This window comes from Bicyclus anynana, chromosome 3 (assembly GCF_947172395.1).
Source record: "Bicyclus anynana chromosome 3, ilBicAnyn1.1, whole genome shotgun sequence".
In the NCBI taxonomy this organism is placed as follows: domain Eukaryota; kingdom Metazoa; phylum Arthropoda; class Insecta; order Lepidoptera; family Nymphalidae; genus Bicyclus; species Bicyclus anynana.
In genome coordinates, this window is record NC_069085.1 from 14,133,389 (window position 1) to 14,159,846 (window position 26,458).

Here is a 26,458-nt window from a genome sequence, read left to right on the forward strand (position 1 = left end):
TCTTTGGTTAGCTCTGCACTCTAGGTATTTGGATGTCTCTCAAGGTATGTGGTCACGACCACCAACCATAGCATCAGTGCATGCATAGAAGTTTTCTGCTATGCAATTTCACATTTTTAATTTACTCTTTCTATGTTTTAACATCGATTATTGTCATAATTACTGGGCTCGTAAAGACTAGAACTCCGAGCCTTAAACCAGTTTAAAGTCATAATGACACAATGACATGACATCTGTCATTGCCATTTGCGAACGAAACGAAATGCGAATTGACAATTTGTGTTTGCAATTTTGTAATTTTTACGTTGATATTTGTTATTTTGCAATCGCCGAAAGTTCAAATAAATTGTTGAAGAAATTTATCGATACAATTTTTTTGTTTAATTGAGCATTCAAAACATGGAGGGCTTTATTGAAGTTAATGAAATATCGGATTTTTATTCGTACTTAAAGAGCGTGAGTACTTCTGTTTACTTGTATGGCATGATGCGGCAAATAATAAGCCTCTATTATTTGTAATTTTTAGAATTTTAAATATCGGTGCTTGTACACAATGCATACATACTGTTGTAACGTTAATTATTATTCTTGTATTGCAAACAAGGTTAAAACAGTCATTCTAATATGGATCTGTTTTGCAGTTCAAATAGTAAAAAATCAACTATGCCGATTAGTTTTCAAACAGAGTTTCCCATTTAAAGAATCCATATTTATGGATGCAAAGTAAGACTAATAAGACATAAGTCTTTCTTAATTTTTGTTTGAAATATAAATATTGTTATTTATGATGACTTATAATTTTAATTTATTACATTGCATAAAAAACTATTATGATTTACTTTTTTATTAAGACATCTTAATTCAAATTCTATTAGTTTGGTCACCATTGTATATTATATTTCTTTGTAAATGAAATTTGAAATGCAATTACCTAAATCATTATTAATATTCTCTGGTAAAATAGAACTATAAAATTATGTTAAAACTTAACAAACAAAAATTTCAGAAACACAACACTTTTTTTGGCCATCTCGCCAGTTTCAGAATTCAGATTGATTTATGACCAGTAGCGTGCACTTCATAGATACATAAATGCCATTTATAAGATTTCTGAAGATTCATTGTGTATCTGTATTAAAGGTGGAATTTTCACAATTTGTTAAACATATAGAGCCTACCCTAGTTAAAAACCTTGTGGACGCCACTGCTTATGATTGATACACAATAGATGTCTAGTTTTGACCGCCTTCGTGGTGCAGTGGTATGGGCGGTGGATTTACAAGACTGAGGTCCTGGGTTCGATCCCCGGATGGCCTGATTGAGGTTTTCTTAATATGTACAGGTCTGGCTAGTGGGAGGCTTCGGCCGTGGCTACTACCCTACCGACAAAGACGTAGCGCCAAGTGGTTTAGCTTTCCGGTATGATGTTGTGTAGAAACCGAAAGGAGTGTGGATGTCATCCTACTCCTAACAAGTTAGTCTGCTTCCATCTTAGATTGCATCATCAATTACCATCAGGTGTTGTTGTAACAATAATAAAGCAAACAACCTAAAGGTGTCTTTCTTAGAAATTACAGCACCTTGAAGATTTTATCTGAACCTTTAGTAGGGTAAAACAATTACACTGTTAAATTCAAATACTTGCTAATTGGAGAGTGGCTGTTGTGTAGCTAATAGACTACAAGCCCTTTAACAAAAATTACATGTGAAATGACCCATAGTGAATAACGCTTAGAAGGCTGTTACTATATCAGAAAATAACTCTGAGCACTATGCCGTCATTTCTGAGCGGTACAGTATACAGTATGGTATGCGAGTGAACAGTAAGGATTTTCGACATTTATTTTTAATCATCTATAACACTATAACAAAGTTGTACAATTATAATTAGTCATAATTCATAATTTGTACCTGAGAAATTCCATTATTTTCTGATGTAGTAACAGCCTTCTAAGCGTTATTCACGTTGGGTCATTTCACAGGTAATTTTTGTTCAAGGGCTTGTAGTTTATAATGATGGTTGTTTTATGACTTCAGTATAGTAGATCAGATCTGGATGAAATTTTGATACAGATAGATTCCGTATGTCTGTGATACCAGTTGGTTGAAGACAAAATAAGATATTTTCCTTTATGTCCAATCACAATGATAAAGAAAGATGTATTTCGGTTTAGTTGCCATTGGTAACTGTCTTTTTCTCTGCGATAACACATTGCTTCTTAGGCCTACATAACTTCTTGTATCCTGATATTAGGAATGCATCCTGACCATAGGGTACAATTAGACACTAGTGTATTATAATATAATTTCCTAGATTGTACATTTCAGATTGAATGGAGGGACCCCTGGCTTATAGCTCTTTTGTCTTTTCATGTTCTTGTCACATTCACCTGTTTTTCAACTAGAAACTATGGGAATTTCCAAATTATTCTATTCATAACACTGTGTAAGTATAATACCATTTTATTAATGTAGGTATATTTTTTTAAGGTGTGGGTTATAAATACTATATTATTTTAAATTATTACAATTGAAAAATATGTAATGTGCCTCACTTTAGAACTGCTTAACCAATATTGGTGAAATTTGTGGGTCGGGTCTATCAGGTTGGCAAATAATAAACAAATCTTTCTGATATATTTTTGAAAGCCACTTTTAAAAAGTACTTTTAATAGTCTTATTAAAATTAATAGAGTTGTTTTGGTTAAGATCCTAAAAATAAATACTATAATCATGATTTTAACCAAAAAGTCATTTCCTTTATTGCACTGCATGTTGTACACAAAATGTAAAATCTATTTTATTATATTGAAATCTCCATGCTCTGTGATAGTGCTTGTACTCCTTTGAACTTAAAAGAAATTTATTTTGTATTCCCGCCATTTATGATTTTAATATTTTTGTATGAAATATAGCAGAACAACGTTTGGTGGATCAGCTAGTGTAGGAGTTATATAATATTTTATTTACATAGTTCTTAATTTTGCGAGATTGCTTGGCTTGGTAGGTACTACACCAATAATTCTGGTGATCTTGACCTTTGCACTTAAACACCTCTGCTCCACAGCTTGTAATTAAAACAAAAACTCCTCACAAAGTACTCAGAACGGTTATAGGATTTGGAACTTATTTCATAATAACAGATGCCTCACGGTTATATGGATAAAATAATATAGCCTATGTTCGTCAAGGATAATGTAGAATTCTATTATTGAAAATTTTTTTTCAAATCGGTCCAGTAGTTTCAGAGTCTACCTTCAATTCAAACTAATCAACCACCAATCAAATCTTTTCTCTATAATCTAACTATCCGGCGCCCTGCGGTTCCACCCGCGTAGTTCCCGTTTCTAAGTCTGCGCTAAACCGCGGACAGACAGACGAACATGGCAAAACTATAAGGGTTCCTTGTGGACTATGGGACCCTAAAAAAGTATTTGATATAATTTCAATTCAATAATGAGGTTTTAAAAGAGCAGATTAAACATTATTTTTATCTTTATTTTACTAATATTATAAAGAGGTATATAATACCTGGATCTACTGAACCGATTTTGAAATGTCTTTTACTAAGCCACGTATTCTATCGGGAAGGGGAACTACACGGTTGTAACCGCGGCCGTCGGTTTGCAAATCTGAGCACAGTTTCTATTGACTTTATATTTTTACCTTATATACTCGAATATTTAAAGCGTAGTCAGAGTTATGTGGAGTAACCTTTTGTGGTAGAATGCCAAACCTAATGTTTGGAAGGTAACCAACCGGTTTTCACCTTTTGACTGAGCAATTACGAACAGCGAACAGCTGTTGCGGTCCGATTTGCCAACCGATCGACACCAAACTAATAAGTCAATGACACGCTATACGCTCATCTTGGGTTGATTGTCTTCGCTATCTGATTTTGGCAAGAATTCTGCGTAGCATTTGGTAGCTGTGTATGCAAAGAAGAAAACATATTTCTGTGTAAAACAAATTATTTTTCTTTCCAATAGAATTTTCTGGTACGGTAGTCTTAACTCAATGACATACCAAAAGTATTTTCTAAACCAAAGAATTCTATCCCGGACCTATTTCCGATCTCGTGATTTCGGGATTGGCTAAACTAAAGACGAATTGGGCAACTGTAATGTCTTCTCCTGGGCACGCACCTCCAACTTTTCAGTTGTGTGCATTTTAAGAAATTAAATATCACGTGTCTCAAACGGTGAAGGAAAACACCGTGAGGAAACCTGCATACCAGAGAATTATCTTAATTCTCTGCGTGTGCAGTCTGCCAATCCGCATTGGGCCAGCGTGGTGGACTATTGGCCTTACCCCTCTCATTCTGAGAAGAGACTCGAGCTCAGCAGTGAGCCGAATATGGGTTGATGACGAATGTCTTCTCGGGTACAGTTTAAGTAAATAAATAAATCCCCGGGATTTTAGAATATTAATAGGACGGTGTGCATTCCGTTAGAAACTATATAAAAGTGGTTTTATTTTAATTTTAAATCGCGAAAATCTCCGGAATTCACCATTGTAATACCGGGATATCAATCCCATGAAATTACCCCATATCCGATATTTGCATAGGATCAGACTCTACGCCGTGGTACACGGTTAGTACATAATATATAATGTATTACATATACTCGTACAACTCGTATCATTTCGAGATTACACTAGAATTATTTATAATCCCTTTGCTACAAGTACCTACTACAACACATATAAGACTTCGTTTGAACGTATGTGGTGTAATTATTGTATCGCATTGTGTTTTTAATTTGGGATTAGTTTTACTCATTGGTGCCCAAAGTGTTCCTGGTAGACCCCCAAGACTCAACAATCTACTCTGTATATAATAGACCAATATCAACCAATAGCGGCGCAACCGGAAATAGTGCTATCTTGAGATGGAACTGCTATTTCTGTTCACGAGATAATGTCATTGGTCGCATGTTAGGCCTGCTGCTGTTAATATACTTGACCCTTTGTCTCAGGGTCAAAAAAATATTTTAGTGATCATTTATATCATTAAAATAGTTATTACCTTAGATATACCTCAACCCTTAATTAAAAATATTATCGTAGATATACCCACCCTATACCTCAACCCTTGGCAACTCGACCCCTGCGTCTTCAGTTTCACAATAACTATTCACTCATTAGTTTAATTGTTTAATTTATATTTTGTACATCCTTTTTGCCTTCAAATGGTAACTAAATATTAATTTACTGAAATAAATAAAAATTTATACGGAAAATTACAACTTAAAGTTAGATTAGGCACAGAAAACATATGTACAAGTGGATTAGGTTAGGTCAAAACATAAATATTTACGTGCCTGGCACTTGGTTTAAATTTTGTTTATTTCCTAATCTTATTTTTAGTGTTATAAGTAATAGTTTTTTTTTTACTAAGCAATAAACATCAAGTCGACCAATTCGTATTGTAGCAGCCAGGTGGGGCTGAGTAAAACCCATCTCCCTTGGAACATAGAAGGCCTATGTCCTGTAGCGAGACCTTAAAAGAAGAGGCATTTGTTCGAATCCAATCCGGGGCATTTCAGTTATGTGCTTTTTAAAAAAAATAAATATCACGTGTCTCAAACGGTGAAAGAAAAACATCGTGAGGAAACCTGCATTCCTGAGAATTTTCGTAATTCGCTGAGTGTGTGAAGTCTGCTAATCCGCATTAGGCTAGCGTGGTGGATTATTAACCTAACCCCTCTAATTCTGAGAGGAGACTCGTGCTCAACAATGAGCCTAACATGAGTTGTTAATGATGATAAGACAAAGTCAAAATTCATTTATTTCAAATAGGCTTAGTTTACAAGCTCTTTCGAAACGGCATATTAAACTTAAGATAATGGTGATAATAATCATTCGAAAACTTAAAATTAAAGTTACGATAATGGTGAGTACTTACCTGCCAAAACGTAAAAAGTTTAAATTAATTAATTCTACGCTAGTGCGGACAAGGCTTTATATTGATTGATGACTGTTTACTCAATTTAGTTTGTGGAGCCATATTGAAGTGAATTTTTAATCACGCAAAGTGTGCGAGTGTCAAGGTCTCGGAGATAGCTAGGTAGTTCGACATCATTCGACATAATTCGACATCGTTAAAACCACTTTTAGCACATGTAATAAATGTCATCTTCGTTTTAAATCTTGTCGACACAACGTGTTGTTATTTGCCAAAATAGAATAGCAAAAAATAGCGAGATGCTACGAAATATGCGCGACAGTTGTTTGTTGATCTTTTAGTTGATGTTTACGGGTGGATATAACCACGATAACATTATGATAATGATTTGAATTTTGTCTGATATATATATTTTGATCGGTTTTATGAAAAAACGAGTTATTGATTAATCCTTAACCGGATCAATCGATAGGTAACTGCCTCGATTATTATGGACCTTCAATATACCTACGTCACCATTTCCGTTTCGATCGATTCGAGGACCAGATCGGCTTATGAAAAGAAATAGCAAGATACACCAGAGAAACAAAACTTGGTAATATAAATATTGCTAGTTTTGTAAGGGAACTGCCAATTCAGTAATTTTAAGTGAAAGTAGTATCCATATGATCAGATAGATTGAAAAAACGCAGATAACAAATTAATACAGTTATTCCTTTTGTTTGATATCAAAGAGCTAACGCTTTTTTAATGCCCGTTATAAAACTCTCGTGCGAATAATGTAAAGCCCCTTAAACTTAATCTGTAATGTAAAGCATTTTATTAATGTTGTTGCGTATTCAGTTTTTCTGGCTTCGTGGGCTTCTCTTCTCAGTGGAGCCTTCCGAATCAGTGGTAGAGTCTCTATATATAGTGAAGTAGGTTAATTAGGTCTAGTATCTATGCACGCCACGGCATATCTCCTGTCGGCCGATACGTCTCTCTCGTCAGGAGATGTCTCATGGTCGAGGCGCTGTTTCTTTCGTCAGCCCCTGTAACCAAAAGGCACGTCGATTTTCTTCCTACGATCCGAAAACTAGAAAAATGTATACGTCTATTATATGTAATATATACTATATGTAATAGTAATGTTTATTTATAATTATATGTTTCCCTTTACAGTGTTACTCGTATATTTCTCGGAGAGCATAAACGAAGTGGCCGCCAAAAACTGGACATTGTTTTCAAGGCAACAATACTTCGATAGCAAGGGCTTATTCATATCAGTGGTCTTCTGCATACCAATATTATTGAACTGCATGATAATGGTGGTAAGTCCTACGTCATATTATGGTACGATGATTAGGAAATCCTTATCACACGTCGCGTGTTGATTGTCTGCTGTCCTAATTTATGAAAGTAACATTATTTTGGTAGTGCTTAGTATCAATTGGGTTAGATGTCTCGTCACTACTCCTTAGATCTGAAGCTATTTGTTCCCTAGTGATCGGGTTAGCAAGGAAAACAAGGGTTTCTTGTATGCACTGATTTTACTCCCACACATGAAACGGTACACAAAACAAGTGTTAGCCTTAGTAAATCCCGGCAACGACTAAGTCGCCGGGCAAAACATGCATCGCTTAGGGTTTATTCTTCTTACGACCGCATTCGACTGCAGTCGGCGACGTCTCGGCGGCAGGCGACGGCGTCGCCGACTGCAGTCGAGTGCCATTGACTGCCGCCGAGACGTCGCTGACTGCAGTCGACTGCGGTCGTCGGTAGAGTTACCGCTCTTGTAAATGAAAACTTACACAAAAATGCTGCTTAGAATGCATTTTCATTGTATGGCAGGGCCACCACATTATGTTAACCAACTTATACATCAACTTTTTAATCAAACGCCTGTTTTAACACCAAAAGCCGATTATGCTATAAGTAAAAAATGTTCATTTGTGAAGATTTGTTTTCACGGAACAGCAGACCAACTGAACGACTAATTAATTAGTACAACAAGAGAGAGCATTTAATCTATTAATTTTATTAACCGAATGGTTGGTTTATAAGAAGTCGGCATTGAACCTGATAGGTAGGTATATCATTACAAGATCGGCAAACCGGAACGGCACATACCTACTGAAGCACATGTGTAGCTACTCGTAACATGACATTATATTATTTAACCTGAACATAATTATATCTTTAACACTACGGTGTACTATGTGTGTTATGGTGGTAAACAAAAAAAATAAACCCTGGCTGAGTTTGTTGTGGGCCCTTCTCGGACCAAGTCGTGTTTGGAACTCTCGTAACATTAATTTTAAGTTAAGTAAATTATGACAGAAAAAATCATCATCATCACCACGCTGGCCCAATCGGCATTGGGCCAGCGTGGTGGACTATTGGCCTAACCCCTCCCATTCTGAGAGAAGACTCGAGGTCAGCAGTGAGCCGAATACGGGTAGATAATGATGATGATGATGATAAAATCATGACATAACTTGACGTTTCAAAAGTGCTTGTAAACTAAGCCTGATTGAAATAAATGATTTTTTTTTAATTGTTTTAATTCGTGAACGTACTTCGTCGTTAATGAGTACCTATTGTGTTTTGTTATTGCATTGTGTAGTTTTTTTAATCATTGTCACATAATTAAAGCAGCTTTGACTTAGAAGGTTGATCTTCATTCATTACTGTTTACTGCCCCACAGCGGGATGCAATCATGTTCTATACTTTTTAAAGATATTTAACTGTAAGTATCATCATCAGGTACAAGTAATAATGAGATTGACGGCTTTCTAGCTCTCATATGGTTAATTTATAGTTTTATATTTTATCTATTTGTTCAACCTTTTTGTCTACGGAATCATCAGTTCCTGGTTTCAAATCCTGTGGCAAGCTATTATCATAATCATCATGATCATTATCAGCCGATGGACGTCCACTGCTGGACATAGGCCTCTTGCATGGCCTTCCAAACACAACGGTCTCGAGCCGTCAGCGTCCAGCGGCTCTCAGCAACCCGCTTGACGTCCTTGGTCCATCTAGTGCGGGGTCGACACTGTGCTTTCCCGTGAGGGGGTCGCCATTCCAGCACCTTGAGACCCAACGTCCATCGGCTCTTTAAACTATGTGGCCTGCCCATTGCCACTTCAGCTTCGCGCTCGCTGTGCTATGTCAGTGACTTTAGTTCGTCTGCGGATCTCCTCATTTCTGATTCGATCACGAACAGAAACTCCGAGCGTAACTCGCTTCGTCGCCCGCTGAGTATTATACATTATATTGAGATTTTGTATTATATTAAAGGGTTTTCTCTCTTTTACTAATTTCTAAATAACAGTCCGGAGTGGGAAAGATGGTTAAAGTCAGGTCAAGTTCTTTATCACTAACACCTGAAAGCTATCATTACAAAATCAAACCTTAAAACCCTAAGCCCACTAACTCGTCTGGCAGCAGCATGGTGGGTCTAGTTTTCTAAACTTACTCTCTTATAGTAGGATTCTTTACTCTCTATCTCTGAGTTGGAGATTAAAATGAGCTGATGCTTGTCAATAGTCAATTATTATTCATTTATTTCAATTAGGCTTATTTTACAAGCACTTTCGAAACGTGAGATTAACCCACTAACATTGGTTTTAAACCAGGGTAGGCATTGCACCATAAATTGTACAAAACTGAAAATCCCTTCTTCAATACAGCTTCGTGCACCTATGAAGTGCACGCCACTGGTTATCAGTATAAAAAGTCTGTCTACATTATTGTGTGTGTGAACATGCCGCCTGTCTTTCATTGTGGCCAGAAATAGCTCGCTCGATATCGGGGCGTAGTCTACGGTTTGTTTTTATTAATACTGTTGTTCCGCGATTACATTTTCGAAGCGATTAAGTTTATTGATTGCATTAAATATTATTGTACGTGAATATGCATTTTAGAAGTTTTATCATCATTTTCAGTTGATACTTGTTAATACTTCCAAACACCACGTTCCCAAACTGTTTGCATCTTTTTAGTTTACTTACACATAATTAATCTTAATATATAAATTCGAAAGGTCATTCATCATAAAATATCGAAAACCGCTTGATGTACAAAGCTGAAATTTGGCAGGGACGTAGTTATAGTTAGTAGTTATCCACTAAGAACGGATTTAGCGACAGGGCCAGATTAAAGAGGTCTAAGGGCGGACAAAGTCGCTGGCGTCCGCTAGTTTATGTATATAGGGTGACCAATTTACAACCCAAATTTCTTAGCAGCATCGTATCTACCTTAACGCTAAATCACTTGTCGGTGCTGTTTTAGAGGTCAGCGTAAGTCAGGGAAATTCCTAAAACTAAAAGATGTTTAGGTTGCCATCCCGCAAAGCGACCGAGTTTTTGTAGATACGTATCTCGTTTGACGTCCACTGCAGGACATAGGCCTTTTGTAGGGACTTCCAAACATCACGATACTGAGCCAGCTGCATCCAGCGAATCCCTGCGACTCGGCCAACACTGCGCTTACTAGTGCGGGGTCGCCATTCCAGCACTTTGGGACCCCAACGTCCATCGGCTCTTCGCACTATGTGCCCCGCCCATTGCCACTTCAGCTTCGCAACTCGTTGAGCTATGTCGGTGACTTTGGTTCTTCTGCGGATCTCCTCATTTCTGATTCGATCACGCAGAGATACTCCTAACATAGCTCGTTCCATCGCCCGCTGTGTGACTCTGAGCCTTCTTATGAGGCCCATAGTTAGCGACCAAGTCTCGGAACCATAGGTCATCACTGGCAACACGCACTGTTCGAAGACTTTTGTCTTCAGGCACTGAGGAATTTCGGACGAAAAGATGTCGCGAAGTTTCCCGAATGCAGCCCAGCCGAGTTGGATTCGACGGTTCACCTCTTTCTCGAAACTGGACCTACCTAACTGGATCATATGTCCTAGGTATATGTATTCGTCTACAATTTCGAGTGCAGCGTTCTCAACTATAACTGGGTGGAGCGATACATGAGCATTACACATTATTTTTGTTTTGCCCATGTTCATTTTCAGGCCCACCTATTGAGAAACGCTGCTGAGGTCATTGAGCATGGTATTAAGGTCATCCAGAGTCTGTGCCATGATGACTACATCGTCCGCGAACCGCAGTTGAGTGATGTACTCGCCATTGATGTTGATGCCAAGTCCGCCCCAGTCCAGAAGCTTAAATACGTCTTCCAATGCGGCGGTAAATAGCTTCGGAGAGATCACATCTCCCTGACGCACTCCTCGCTGCAACTGGATTGGCCTCGTAGTCTGATCCTGAATACGGACTGACATAGTGGCGTTTTCGTACAAGCACTTCAACGCTTGGATATACCTGTAATCAATTCGGCATCTCTGCAATGACCTTAGCACAGCTCAGGTTTCCACCGAATCGAAGGCTTTCTCATAGTCCACAAACGCTAAGCAAAGTGGCCGGTTATACTCGTGAGTCTTCTGTATAACCTACCGCAGCGTATGGATGTGGTCTATGGTACTAAAGCCTTTTCGGAAACCGGCTTGTTCGGGAGGCTGGAAGTCGTCAAACCTATTAGCGAGACGATTCGTAATGACTCTCGAGAACAATTTGTAAACATGGCTTAGCAGCGAGATGGGTCTGTAATTCTTCAGCAAGGTGTTGTCACCTTTTTTGAAGAACAGAACCACCACGCTCCTATGCCACGCCTCAGGCGTCGTGCCCTCGTGAATGACGGAATTGAACAATCGCTGAAGGACTTTAAGTATCAGTTTTCCACCCGCTTTCAGGAGTTCTGTGATTCCGTCCTCACCTGGCGCCTTATTGTTCTTCAGGTGTTTGAGAGCCACACTAATCTCGTATAATGTCAAACGAGATCATCATCATCATCATGATGATGATGATGATGATGATGATGATGATCTCGTTTGACATTAATCATTTTCCATATTGAAGATCTTTAGATCGCGTATAATACTCATCTACACCTTTTACCTTCTTCGTTTTCTCTCTTGGTAGAGTAATCCTGGTCGCCCTATTAAAGTTTACGATCCGTCGCTATTCCTTCCATCAGGACTCTTCTAGCATTCGTGAATTTTACATTTAATAGTTTCTAACTAGGGTTGAACTGCAATTTCTTCCCAAGGTCACAGTATTTATGGTGTACTTATTTAATTCCAGGGTTCATGGTTATACCAATCAACACAGCTAATGACAAACCTGAAGAAGGCGCAGTTGAGACAACGCCTAAAAGAAAGGAACATGCAAAGAGAGCAGCAGAACTTGAAGTCGGAGTAAGAAACCTTGAAGTCAATTATGTATGATAATTATCAAAATTTCGTAGACTTCTGATGCGACTGTTTCATCTCTTATAATACAATTATACACAAAATGCTATAATTATCTGGTTAAGATAATATTTAACACAATTGTTATTCGCCTGTGTGACGTAATTTTCGCAGTGATAAAACTGTTGTAATTGCCTTGTTGCTTGCTAATTAGTTGGTAATTTTAGTCCGACGTTCATTCGTTCAAAAGTACCTATTTGTATTTTTAAACTATGCAGATGTGTAGAGTACAGTAATAATTTTACATCAGGAAATCATTAACGGGGAAGGTTTTTTATTCACCGCCCTTGATTTAAAAATAATTTAACTATGTATTTGGACACTATTTGTTGAAAGCAATATTTTGTGAGAACTAAAGTCACCGACATAGCTGAACGTGTCGCGAAGCTGAAGTGGCAATGGGCGGGGCACATAGTTCGAAGAGCCGATGGCCATTGGGGTCCCAAGGTGCTGGAGTGGTGACCCCGCACTTGTATTAAAAAGCGCAGTGTTGGTCGACCCCCCACGAGGTGGACTGACGACATCAAGCGAGTCGCAGGTATTCGCTGGATGCAGGTAGCTCAGTATCGTGATCTTTGGAAGTCCCTACAAAAGGCCTATGTCCTGCAGTGGACGTCCATCGGGCGACATGATGATGATGATGATGATGAATATTTTGTGATGACCCCCGACGCAGTCAAGTTAAGTTTGACGTGACTGTCTGTCTGTGGCACCATAACCCCCGAACGAATGAAGCGATTTCAATTTAAATCGGTTGAGCCATTTAAAAGTTGTGGGGGTGAAAGTGGGGAAGAGTAACCGAATGTCTGCAAATATACTCGAGTGGGGTCTCAAATGAAAGCGCACTGAAAGAGATTTGATGGAGAGTGTAATTAATAAATTCATGACATTCGGGGGTTTTTCAAAGTTTTAAATTTTATAAAATCTGTCATGACATTTGGTTCACGGTGGCTTTGGGATAAACGCATCTTCAGTCGTCTACCTATGTAACCAGCAATTCCCCAAAACCCTGTGTAGTGTTTATATATACTAAATAAATACCTACAATACTACATACACTATCTCATGTACATTGGTAGTGGGGGCAATGAGTCAGTCTGTCACCGGCGTTTGACCTAAGTGGTCGTGCGCGGTCTGATTGCCTTTCTAGTGTTTAGCTTCTCTTATAGTAAGGACGAGGGTCCTTACACCCTCTATTTGGCAAAGTTGCCGGTAGAAGGAGATTAATTTAATTAATATCAAGTCACCATATTGCTAACAAATAATGCATAATGCTTGCCATCTCAGAAGTATCAGCCATCCAATGCGGTAGACACAATTCATTATTCAAAAATTATTGTATTTTTAATTATTTATTGTTTGAATTTATCTTAAAAACATAGTTTAAGAATACAAGTACCTACTCGATTTAATCTTGTCTCTTTTACTGCAATTAGTTCTTATGAAAATTGTTTTTTTTTTTTCGAAATACATAATTTTTCTCTCTGACGTTGTCGTATAGGTATGCACTATGCAATGCTTTACAACTTGGGAGTTCGTGAAGTTCGATTCCCAGCTTGCTAATTAGCTTAGTTTTGGAGTTGTTGGGTAAATAACACCTATCAGTCTAATATTAGGTATCGCAGACGACAAATTGACATTAATATACGTTGCCTTATGCAAACAAATAAACCGATAAAATCGCTCATAATTTAAACCGCATCTTCAATCAACATCGAGTGTGACTCCCAGTCAAGCGTTATTTTATCGTCGTGTAAAAAATCTTCTCTTATACAGGGTGTCCCTTGATTAATGGATAAAATGCAAATGGTAGATACGCCATCTAATCAACTAAAACTAATTTGAATAGTTTTCCAAAGATACCTAGGGTGACCAAATTATATTATTTTTCCGGATTATTAAATTTTTTTCTTTCTTGAATCAGGGTGACCAAGTACCCTAGGGATTTTTGGAAAACTATTCAAATTAGTTTTACATAATTAGGTATTTATCTACCAGTTGCGTTTTATCCATTAATTACGGGACACTCTTTATAATCAAATGTAAATACTTGTAGATGTAGTAATGACGTCAGTTTTCTTATACACAAAACTTTAACTGCTACAAATTTAAGAAAACATCTAAAATAGCATGAATCAACGTCCACGGCTTCGGCCAAATATTGGTCACAAATGGCTTTCAATAACACATATTGTAACGTGCTTTCGTATTCTGTGTCAATTATTGTGTGCGGCCATATTAATTTGTGCAATATAAATATTAATAAATATGATTAAATTATACTTAGATATATGAATAATGTGTACGTGCGCAAATGTATTTAGCTTGTTTTAAACACAACACATATTGATCAAAAATGACTGCCATTTTAGAATCATTTATACTTTTGTTGTCATCATAAATTTTAATGTAAAACATTCTATAAAGGTTTTGTTTAAACAGGGATGTTTGGGAATTTTGGGGTGTGTGTGAAGATATATATATATATATATATATATATATATATATATATATATATATATATTCGTTTGTATATTCAGTATTCATTTGTAGTTTCTTAACTTAGCTATTGTAGAAAATGATGATGACCTAAAATAACGTAGCTAATTTGGATATTATCCATGCTGCATCAGTGCATCTTCTCAATTCAATCCATACTAAAAATCAGCAGAAAGACGCATAACTGTCTGCGTAGCACAGGGATGCGGGGTATGCCAATATATGCGTGTACGTTTGTAGCTGCGATAACGAGTTATTTGTATAAAGTTGTTACGACAGTGGTAGTATAAATAAAAGGGTATTTGTTGATTTGATTTCAGTTGTTTGTTAGGCAGCGTAAACGCTTTCACGCTAGTCGCGTTAATAACTTTGTGCAATAATGTTTTGTGGTGTTATTATTAATCATAAATTGTTTAGTGTGAGCATAGAGAACATGTCGGGCAGGGGAGGTGATTGTTAATGCATTCAAAGGGATCCCTTAAACCTACACTCAAGGTCACAAGTCCCGGGACATGCTCGAGGTGTTTCCTCTACTACAAAATGATGGTACGTTCATTGTAGCTGCTACCCGTCACGTTATATAAGTCCTGCCAAAGTTGCACTCAATATATGACTCCATTTGCTTCTATCGCCACCCTATACAGGTTGCTCGGGAGTATTTGTCATAACTTCAAGGTACCGAACTGAAATAGGAACGTAACTAATATTTTATTAACTATAAAAAAAGAAAAAAACATTTTTCCATACAAAGTACAATACGATTATCCATGTAACACACGCCTTTAGGTAACAAAGTGACAACGTTGCATTTTAAAATATAAATACGTCATAAGGATGCATTTTCAGATCTATTTAAAAATAAATATTATTAACCCTAGAGTTATGCGAAACACTCCCGAGCCCCATGTATAGTCATAACCCAGCTACCCCTGTACTGCGCAATTGAGTTATGCAGTTTGCCTATAGATACGCACTTCAGAAATATCCTTACGCATCCTTGGTAAGCAAACAGGTTAGGTTATTTAATATTACGAATTTAAAAATTAATGTAATAACCCTGTCATATAACACTGTGTGTTCCATCAGATTTAATTACTATACTATAAGAATTAATAGCGCTTTATTATTATTATATTAAATTATATAATAAATGTAGCTTGGTAATATAGAATATAAGAAGCCGTTACATTGTGGAACTTCATGATTTACAACAACTTAATTATTATGTATTTTTATTTTCTGTGGAAACGTGGCTCGATGCGACATTTTACTCTCTACGCTCGTGCCACCTTCGTTATTAGAGAATCACCAGCAGCCCTAAGATATAGCATAAGTATCGCTCACTCTTTCGTTAATAAGGGACGAACGTGAGAGCGATATTTGGACAAATTTATCTCGTTATCACTTGGGGGTTTAAAAAAGGATCCTGAGCGTCGCGAGGTATTCAAAGCCACGAGATGTAATTAAATTTGCTGCCATGCGCAACACGATATTTTTCATCTCAGTACAGCGAGGAAGAAGTATAATAAAATCTTAGCCTTTGCAAGTGAGATGAAAAGCATATTTGTTGTAGATTGTAATGTGATATTTTTATTAAAGTATTCCGTGTCTTAAAAATTTGTTGATTTCAATCCAGCTAACTTGACTCGAACTTATTTGCTCTATAACGTTTAATTTATAATCTATTATTTGGCCAAAAGCCGACCCAACAAAATCCGAGCCAACCTGATCCTATGTGACCTTATTTGACCAAAAAATCTAACTCAATCCGACCTTGTTTTAATTTAAAGGAAAAGCTACATTTCTTTTGGTAAAATTTGTCAATAAATTCAACTAGTGTGTTAATCATTTATCTATAAACTAAAAAAAATTAAATAAAAATAGATGTCATATAAAGTTGGTAAGTTATGATGAGATGCGTTATAGTGTTTAAGAATTTATATTTGTATAAATGATGTGGATAAGTTTAGGTTATTGGTAGGTAGGTATATTTTCTTCCTTTCGGAAGACATTTTTTTCTTTGAATTTACCTAGTGAGGTGTAAAAAGCTAAATTATACTATTACACTATCATCTGCCTGTAAGTGGTTGCTAAGCAACGGATTTTATAAACGGGTTTCGATGGCATGCGTCCCTCTATATCACAATGTAACATACAGCTGTAATGCCTAGTTCGGACTACTTTAGTATTTAAGTCGAGTACGAACGATTTTTGGGCGGTAGCATATAGTTTAGTATGCTACTCGACTAAAATGCTAAAGTAGTCCGAACTATGTTCGATCGATGGCTTTTGTGCTGTTATGTTACTACTACATTGTCAATCCATCATAATGTGAATTTTAATGGATTGACATGGGATTTATTATATTTTATATACATATATAATACGAGTATATAGAACAAGTAAACATTTGAAGTACCTAACATAATATGGTATTGGGAAAGTGTACTTAATTACAGTTTAATTTCTACAATTTCATTTCTACATTTTATATTTCAAAAATAATTCATTCTAATTTGATGATAATTTTGAACTTACACGATAAGTTATTTAAGTTGTTTATTGTGATATTTAAAAAACTAGATACAAGGTATATTTCGTTCACAGAATTCAATAGAAAAATAGACTTTTCACAACGTTTCCTGCAGATACAAGTTCATTTAAGTAAATCTGTCATTTAAGTTGACGACGTTAAAAATGAAAAATTAGCACTCACTTTTCACCTTGACAAAGCTCTATTGCTCAATGGACCCACCGGAGCCTGATCATCCCGTCTCTCATAGTCCACTCGCTGTAGACAGAAGGTCAGGTTGAATGCCAGTTTGTTAACCAGTAAGCGCCCCGTCGTTGTCAACGAGTGGTCATTATTGCCCTGTCCGCGAATAAATGAGTGCTTGGTCAGAGATAGTCAGTAGGTCCACAGGTATGTATCATCGATGCATCGTGCTCATGCGTGAAGGTCCGTTTATATCTACAGACATTTAGCGTGCCAGACACATGCCGTGACAGACAAAATAATATTCTTCTATACAGTGTTTATTAACGGGTTTATGTGAATCGTAACGCGGCCGCGCAGACGTTGACAGACACAGGCCGCGCCCGGCCAGTATTCGCGGAAAGAATATTTCGTCTGTGTGGTTCATGTCTGTGTCCTTTTCATGAAATATGAACTAAAATTGACAGCGCCTTGTAGATGACAATAAAACCGCTATTATCAAATGACAATTAGCGCCATTAAGACATAAGCGCCGCATCTGGGGGACTTCTTTCATGAAAAGGACTTCAAGTAGTGTAGCTACCTGCTGGGCAGTGTAAATAGACAGTGTCTGTGGATGACTGCCACGCTACTTGTCTGTAACGCACTATGTCTGTAGATGTAAACGGACCTTGAACCACGCGAAAATGCGCGTGGAAGCTGATCAGGCGTCAGGTGGGTCCAACAGGCTATGCCATCTTTATTACCATAGATATGCATATTAGGTATTATTATTGTACGTAGTCTGAAAGTCGAGTCCTACAAAAAAGTTGAAATGGAACGCTTTCTTGATAGGTCCAAGCACATAGAATTTTGCTAGAACTCTGATACTTTTGGTTCTCTTATAGTCAGTAATTAAGCGTTATTCATAGACCCTTCCGTGAATAAATGGAAGGGTCCATGAATGAAGCTTAATTACCGACCCAAATCGAGGGTCAGGAGGTTGCGAAAGAAGGATGGTCGAATGCATATGCATATGCAGGGCCATGTTGTTTACAAAGGTTTGCCTTGAACCAGAGACTGATTGAGTATGTTACACGATCTAGATGGATATGTATTTAGAAAAATTGTAGTTTAACAGCAGAACAATAAAATAGCGGAAAACGATAGCTTTGTTAGTTATGTAGACATAAGCTTCGACTCGATGTATCGCATACAGCGGGTCGCACGCATAATTTTGCGTGCTCACACGTTTTACATTTTAAACCAAACGAAAAAATGCTCATGCATTGTTTTGGTCGCAACTCACCAATTTGCAAAAGTACGTTTTGAATGTGCGAAGCGTCGCGTAGCCTTTGAAGGATCGTTTGCTATGTGTGAATTACGACCTCACGCTCGATATTTTATTTCGTTTGGTGCATAATGTCACGCGTTAGTATGCAATGCCGGCTTTATCCTTTATAGCGCCTGGGTGTATTCAAGACCCTGGCGCCCTCTTGGAAAATGGAATTCTTAGCGATAATTTTTCACTAGAAAACTTGGAGAAAAAGAAAGATGTGCTTATCGGGAAATCAATAAAATTATATTAAAAATAATGGCTCGTTTATACCTACTAAGTTCGTTTAGTAACTGCTAAGTAACATGAGAACAAGGTCTTTGAAGCATCGTGAGCGCTGCTGCTCTAAAACTGCTTCCGTAACGACTTACGCCATAGATATAGTCGGCATTGTAAGTACATATTAAGTGATTGAGATATACAATAATTTTTGTATAAAATGAAAAATCTGTGAATTCTAGAGGTTTTTACACAACACGAATATGCGTAGCATGAATGATGTCCCGCTGTAGTGTGTTACAATGTTGTAATAGTCAACGGCGTAGCTACTCAGGGGCAAGGCGGTGCAATGCCCCGGGACCCCTTAAGCTCAGGGGGCCCTCGAATCCTTCCCAAAATCGCGATCGAACGATAGAAAATTTCGAAAACGTAAACGTAAAACGTAGAACTGATGATAAAGTAGCTTGGCATTTTTTTTTATATTTAATATTTTTAATTGATAAGACCTAACCAGATCAGATAGTATGATAGATGGGACCCCATTTTTTTGTTTGCACCAGGACCCTTGGTTACCTAGCTACGCCACTGTTGGTAGCCATTATATGATCAATAAAGAAACCATTTATCACTTTAGCAAAATAGTTGTGGAGTATTGCGTTACAGTTGTGTAAGGTCCTTTAGAGTTTTCAGTAAAAAAAAACTATGAGTAATTTAACATCGAATTTAGTCTATTGTTACAATTATCGTTAACATGCTTCATAGATTAATCAGGTTTAAGCAGTTCTTCATATGAAATGAAACTCTAGTAACAAGGTAGTAAGGTACATTTTACTATGAAATCATACATGCTTAGATCTAATTAACGTTTATAACTGAGATTGTTTTATTTTTGTTTATTGATCGCGCATTTAAAATTGCGTTGAATTAATTGATCATCACATTGTAATTGCTTTTAATTATATGATCTGTGTAGTTTGAGTTCACCCAATTATTATAATGTTAGAGTATCTCATTTAATTCTAAGAAGTGCCTGTGCGCGAATGTATAAAAATAATTTTAAGGTTTATACTAAGGACATGAATTACAGCATTTTCTTACATGATTCACGGTGGATTTTAAATGTTTTGTTTCTCACAATGACGTTGCATAATATTTGCCTAATCCATTTTTATAATTACAGTCATCCGAGTGGTTAAGAATATATTTATGGATGCTTGAATAAACTATTATGTTACAAAATAAATTGTTTGATTTTAAGTAGTAGGATACTGAACTGTCTGGTTTGTTTACTTCTAGTGTATTTTGTAGCTTCGAATCATAAGTCCTTGGGTCGGGGTAAGCTTTATTTCTCCTTAGTTCCATTTTTTTTTCGCAACATGGCGAAGTTTTTTTTAAGGAATTTTCCCCTTCGTAAATATCTTTTCAGATTTAAGTAGGTACTTACATTTATTAAAATTTAACAAAAAGCTGACGCATTGGTTTGCGTATGTTTTTGGACTAAGTATAAATACCTGAGTACTGCGACTTTGGCTATTTTGGACTGCAAAAAACATGAAGCGACATGAAGCGAGAACATGTAATGTTTTCCTCATTCGTGATGAAGAGTGATAAATAAAAAATGAAAATATCAAAATTACTTTTAAAATTTGTAATCATAAATAGGTATCCCTAAGAATAGTATATTTAACCTAAGAGTGAGTAGGTATATGATACAATACAACACTGAAAATTATCGATTTTATCCTCGCAACTCGCACATATCTTCAAATTAATCTGAGGGTTAAGTTTAATTATTGCCAACCAAAAAATACAATTCGCGCTGTTACTCGTAGATATCTATTTTATTGAGGTTCTATTTGATTTTTTGCTTGTTTTTATAGGTTCCATAATTACTGGGCCGTTTTTTAAATATCTTTCACCAATAGAAAGCTTCATTATCACCGAGCAACGTAGGTACTCAGTTTTTAAAATCCATTGGCCGTTATTTTTTCTTTGACTTCTTTCACCATAAGCGTCACTAACTCGTCCAAATTCACTTGAGGTTTCCAGTTCCAATCTCTTCGTGCTTCGCTATCGTCAAACACCTGAGGCCAGGAATCAGCTGAAACGAATAGAATATTATTATAAATTACCCACATAAATAAAATTAAGCCTGTTTTGTGGGTAAAATGCGGATTGTTTACGTTTAAATTTTTATAGCAGACGCCACGCGGTCTCACCCGCGTAGTTTCCGTTCCTGTAGGAAAACATGGATAAAATATAGCCTCTTATAGTTCTTATATAAATATAGTTCTTACCCAGTGGCGTGCATAGCATAGCAATAAATATAGGTACCAGTAACAAAATTGAATGGTGAATGAATCAAAACTTACCTATTTCTTGTCTACTATCGGGTTTGTACGTGATTTGGAAGTCAGGCAAATGCTTAACCATCCGATCAGCCAGTTCTTCGGGAGTAAAGCTCATCGACGTTACGTTGTAAACTCTTCTATTCAACTGTTCGTTGGGCGCTTCCAAGAACTCCGAAAGGGCACGTAGGGCGTCCCTGACGTGCATCATCGGTAATCTTGTGTCAGGTTTGAGGTAACATTCGTATCTACCTTTGCGGATTACGTCGTGGAATATTGCGATTGCGTAGTCTGAAAGTTAATAGGTAAATATAATTTAAATTTCCTACTGACTACTGAATTTCAACTGACTACTAGACTCCTAAAACAGAATATCTACACAATAGTTAGCCCTAGTCTTAAGAGTTAAGTCTAGCAAGTAGTTTTCCTTTAATCAAGGGCCAAATTAGAAAGTCTAGTTCGGTATCTACCCTACCCTATTTAAAAAAAAATCGTTTATTTCACTTTCTAAATTTTCATAAATTAGTGCGAGTTTTGAACCTTCTTTTTAACCGACTTCAAAAAGGAGGAGGTTCTCAATTCGGTCGGTATTTTTTTTTTTTTATGTATGTACACCGATTACTCAAAGACGCCTGGACCGATTTCAAAAATTCTTTTTTTGTTTGAAACGGTATAGCCCCCATTTGGTCCCATTGCCATCATGTCAAGATCTGATGGTGGAATCCTGGAGAAATTGAGGGGAACTTTCGAAAATTATATGGGTGTCTAGTGTGTTCGTATACTTTTCCATTTAGTACTTTTAAGCACTATAATTTCATGAAGGTTTAAAGTCGATCTGATGATGGAGCCATAAAACAGACGAGGGAACTCCTCGGCGATTCACAGCAGTTACCTTGTGTTTGGGCTTGATTAATTTGTATTAATGAGAACTTTCCACATAGATAGGTTGTGACTGTCATTTAGGGGTTTGGTGATGAAGACCAAGGACAATTAAGGGAACTCCTTAATAGTTTACAGTAACTACCTTGTGTTTGGCCTTGATTAATTCGTATTGCTGAGAACTTTCTACCTATATGAGTTGTGTCTGTTATTAGGGGTCTGATGATGAAGATCAAGGTCAATTAAGGGAACTCCTTAACGGTTTACGGTAGCTACCTTGTGCTTGGGCTTGATTAATTTGTATTGCTGAGAATTTTGTACCAAGATGGGTTGTGACTGTCATTAGGGGTCTGATGTATTCGATTGAGATGAAATTTTACACTAAAAATGGAAAAATAATAAAAATTTTAATAAAAAAAATACAACCGACTTCAAAACCTAAAAACGTACCCGCTAAACTAAAAAGCGAAAAATAACATCATAATATGTTCTACCTGCTGATCAGTATGAAGGCGGTGCTTAGCCGGTGTTGTCTTAATTAAAGCTCACATGGCTTGAATTAATACATCACCGGCTTAGCACCGCCTTCATACTGATCAGCAGGTAGAACATATTATGATGTTATTTTTCGCTTTTTAGTTTAGCGGGTACGTTTTTAGGTTTTAAAGTCGGTTGTATTTTTTTTATTAAAATTTTTATTATAGGAGTACTAAGACTACCTATCTAATACAGATATTAGAAGGCTCCTATTTTATACTCGAAGAAAAAAAAACTAGTTAAGGGGAAGATTCCGGATATTTTAAGTAGTTGGTTCTGGTATACGGCGTAGGTATATCCTGAATCACGAAGCACCACTAGGTTAGCTAACTAGCAGCTTAACTAGAGAGCCTGCAATGTTATTATCATCATCATCGTTAACAGCCAATGAACGTCCACTGCTGGACATGGGCCTCTTGCATAGACTTCCAAATAAAACGGTCTCGAGCCGCAAGCATACAGCGAGTTCCCGCAACCCGCTTGATGTCCTAGATCACCTAGTCTACCAGGTCCACCTAGTGGGAGGTAGACCTACACGACGTTTTCCGGCTCCTTGGGACCCCAAAGTCTATCGGCTCTTCGAATTATATGTTCAGCTTTACGACTCGATGAGCTATGTGACTTTGGTTCTTCTGCGGATCTCCTTATTTCTGATCTCCAAGCATACCTCGCTCCATCGCCCGCTGAGTGACTTTGAGCCTTCTTATGAGGGCCACATTTAGCGACCAAGTCTCGGATTCGTAAGTCATCTCTGGCATCACTCACTTTTTAATGCTTTGCTACTTAATCTGTAAGATTATGATACTAACCTGTAGTGCCTCCGCCAGGCGGATCACTCGATATGACCCCAGGGAACCGTAGACAACGGAAGTCCAGTCCAAACTTGTAGAAGTAATATTCACCCAACAATTCCGCGTGTACTTTTGACACACCATAAATAGTTCTAGGCCTTTGCACAGTTATATTGGGCGTTGGATTCCTGGGCGAGTCTGGTCCAAACGCTCCTATCGTACTCGGTACGAAAATCCTAAGTCCATACTGCTTTGCGAGTTCGATAACATTATGCATTCCTTCTATATTAACTCTAACTGCTAAAGGGACATTTTGTTCGCCAATCGCGCTAAGAAGAGCTGAGAAATGTATGAGCCAGTCGACTCGGTGGTCCACAACTATTTTCTGGAGCCCTTTGAAGTCTAATATATCGGCAAAGATGTATGGACCGTCGTTAAAAACTTCTGTGGTTGGCTTGATTATGTCAGACAGTAGAACGTTGTCTCTTCCATACTTCCCGCGGAGAAACTTGGCACACTCCACGCCCAGTTGACCCAGGCCACCTGATTTTGAGAAGAATAAGGTTGGTTTTGGTATAAGGTGTACAGACAAATGCGTTAGTGTTATCGCCGCGTTGCAACGACTTGCGGTACGGACGGCTTCTGTGTGCTCGTGGCGTTCGAGCCGTCCCCATATCTTGTTGTGTTATTCTTTATATAGACTTAGAAGTGGTTTACAAACAATTAGAAAACTAATTTCATGCATGCATGATATTTCAGTTGTTACCTTTAATTTAAATACCTACTTGCCTTCTTATAACATAACTGCATACTTTTATTATAAATGCTTAACTGAATTAGGTGCCTAGGTATATTATTGTATAAAACACAAATAACAAACATCTGTGGGAATACCTATCTATTTAGGAACGCAGTATACAGTATATTACTGTGACACAGTGAAACGAACTAGGTATTTACTGTAAGATAGGATGCAAATAAAGGTAAGCACACCGTAATTCTACCATAAACAGACTAGAGCAATGTTTTCATTGTAATTATTAGTAGGAAGTGATATACAAAATATTGACTGCCTTCACAGATGTTAAGATAAGAAAAGATGGCTATAAGTATACGTACCTACCTATCTATTACTTAAATGTATATTATGTGCCACATCTAGTCCAAACCTCATAATAATTACCTACAAGCTACCTAACTTTCAAGGCTCTCGATAAATCGCAATAGTAAATAACATAGGGGTCACATTCACAACATATTACATAATAATATATATTATATTGTAAATATTGTAGGCTTAAGCAGAACAATAATTCAACAACAAAATAGATAAATATATTGTGTAGTTTAATTTTGCCAAGTTTTTATTCAATTTATCATCTTTACTACCGGAGTGAAACAACAGGTGAGTATAAGTTTTCGGACATGTACCTATAGCGATATCGTACGGATTTGTTAAGATTTCGCGGCTACGACATTTTTTTAAACAATATTTGCCATATCTTTTAAATATGACCAATATTCCTGTTCCCCTCCAATAAGTCTGAAAAGACTGTGTTAGGAGTAGATACGAGTTATGACAAATAGATCAGCGGCCGGAGATCGAACCCGTGGTGGGTTCGATCCCCGCCCGCCTCTCGGTGATGAGACCGGCCCCTTTACCACTGAGCTATTGAGGCTTAATTTTTTTATACATCGAACTTATAGTATAAATGTTGTGTGTGCGTGCTTGATACTCCTGCAAGCGGCAACTACTGATTAATAGGTAAGCTTAGATCAAATACATAATATTATAATAGTAACCTTGTCTAAAATCTTTTAAATTACATTAAAAAAATATTTTTTTTAATTAAATTAGGCATTTCAATGAAATGGAATGCGCTTTCTACGTTCTTTTTTGATTTGTTTGTTGATCAACATTCCACATCGAGTTTGGCTTTAGGAATTTAAGATTTTTTCGGGATACTTTTTATCCCGAAAATATCCATGCTTCCTGCGCAGTACGCCACTGCGTGGGTTTTCACCACTTATTCACTAATAAAACTGAACTTATAAAATTCGACACTTCAGAATCGAGGCTAGTCTTTGAGACACGGGGTGAAAGCACGGGTTCTTTCTAAGAGGCTTTTTCGAGGCATAAATAATTTATATTGAGAGAACCACCTTTTTTATAGGAATCATTAATACATATATTCATTATCAGGGTTATATACGTAAACCCTGATAATGTAGGTTTATACATGTATCTACTTAAATAAAAAAATATAAAGAATTTCCAAATCGGTCCAGTAGTTTTTGAATTTATTCGTAACATGAAAAAAATTCAAATCATTCTTTAAGATATTAGTGTAAGTAGATATTATATCGCTGCGGATATTTGCGTGGAAGGAATAGAAATCATATTATTTCTTATTTAACTGTAAACTCTAAGTAACTCACAACTTACCAGTAATCAAAATTTTCGGCGGTTTTTTGGTCTGCAAATTCGAACTATATTTCCTAGCATTAATTGTGAAAACACTGCGTATAGTTCTAAGTAGAGTCATGTTTATACTCGTAAGTAAATAAATAGAGAAAGTGTGTACAGGTATTTCACACTCGAACACGTTGTATTCGTCGCTGTGATAGATTAGAACTGCGTTTATTAGTTGTAAGTTTCCGAGAAGTTGGTTTACATCTCTGAAACTGGTTTCCACAGTAAATCATTGGAACGCAATACAAAATTGATGAAAAGTGAACCTAAATTCAACGGCGGACAGGTTTGACGACCGAGGAATTGTTTTATAGGCCTAACTGGTAGGTGTGTCTCGGGGCTCGTTCACTGTTTGACCGTTTTCGCGAATTTGACATTGAAGTTTTTTACCATTACGCGAGTGGCGAGACCGCAGAAATATTTTTTTTTTTTTTGCTCGTTTACCTACGAAGAAGTTGATTAGAACAGGTTTTA

General features: G+C 37.0%; 2 protein-coding genes across 2 annotated transcripts; one reads left to right on the plus strand and one right to left on the minus strand.

Annotated features, from left to right (window-relative positions):
• The first annotated feature begins 231 nt into the window (after positions 1-231).
• LOC112058296 (transmembrane protein 18) lies at positions 232-20,199 on the plus strand. Its single transcript, XM_052890698.1, has 4 exons — positions 232-456; positions 2,329-2,446; positions 7,070-7,218; positions 12,041-20,199. Exons 1-4 carry the CDS (start codon positions 400-402, stop codon positions 12,155-12,157), a joined length of 441 nt encoding a protein of 146 aa, XP_052746658.1. The 5' UTR covers positions 232-399; the 3' UTR covers positions 12,158-20,199.
• A 390-nt stretch (positions 20,200-20,589) lies between these two features.
• Positions 20,590-26,233, minus strand: LOC112058308 (L-threonine 3-dehydrogenase, mitochondrial). Its single transcript, XM_024099029.2, has 4 exons — positions 25,958-26,233; positions 23,530-24,054; positions 21,329-21,595; positions 20,590-21,057 (listed from the first exon to the last, which is right to left on the minus strand). The coding sequence occupies exons 1-4, from the start codon at positions 26,055-26,057 to the stop codon at positions 20,921-20,923; spliced, it is 1,029 nt and encodes a 342-aa protein (XP_023954797.2). The 5' UTR covers positions 26,058-26,233; the 3' UTR covers positions 20,590-20,920.
• Positions 26,234-26,458: the final 225 nt, after the last annotated feature.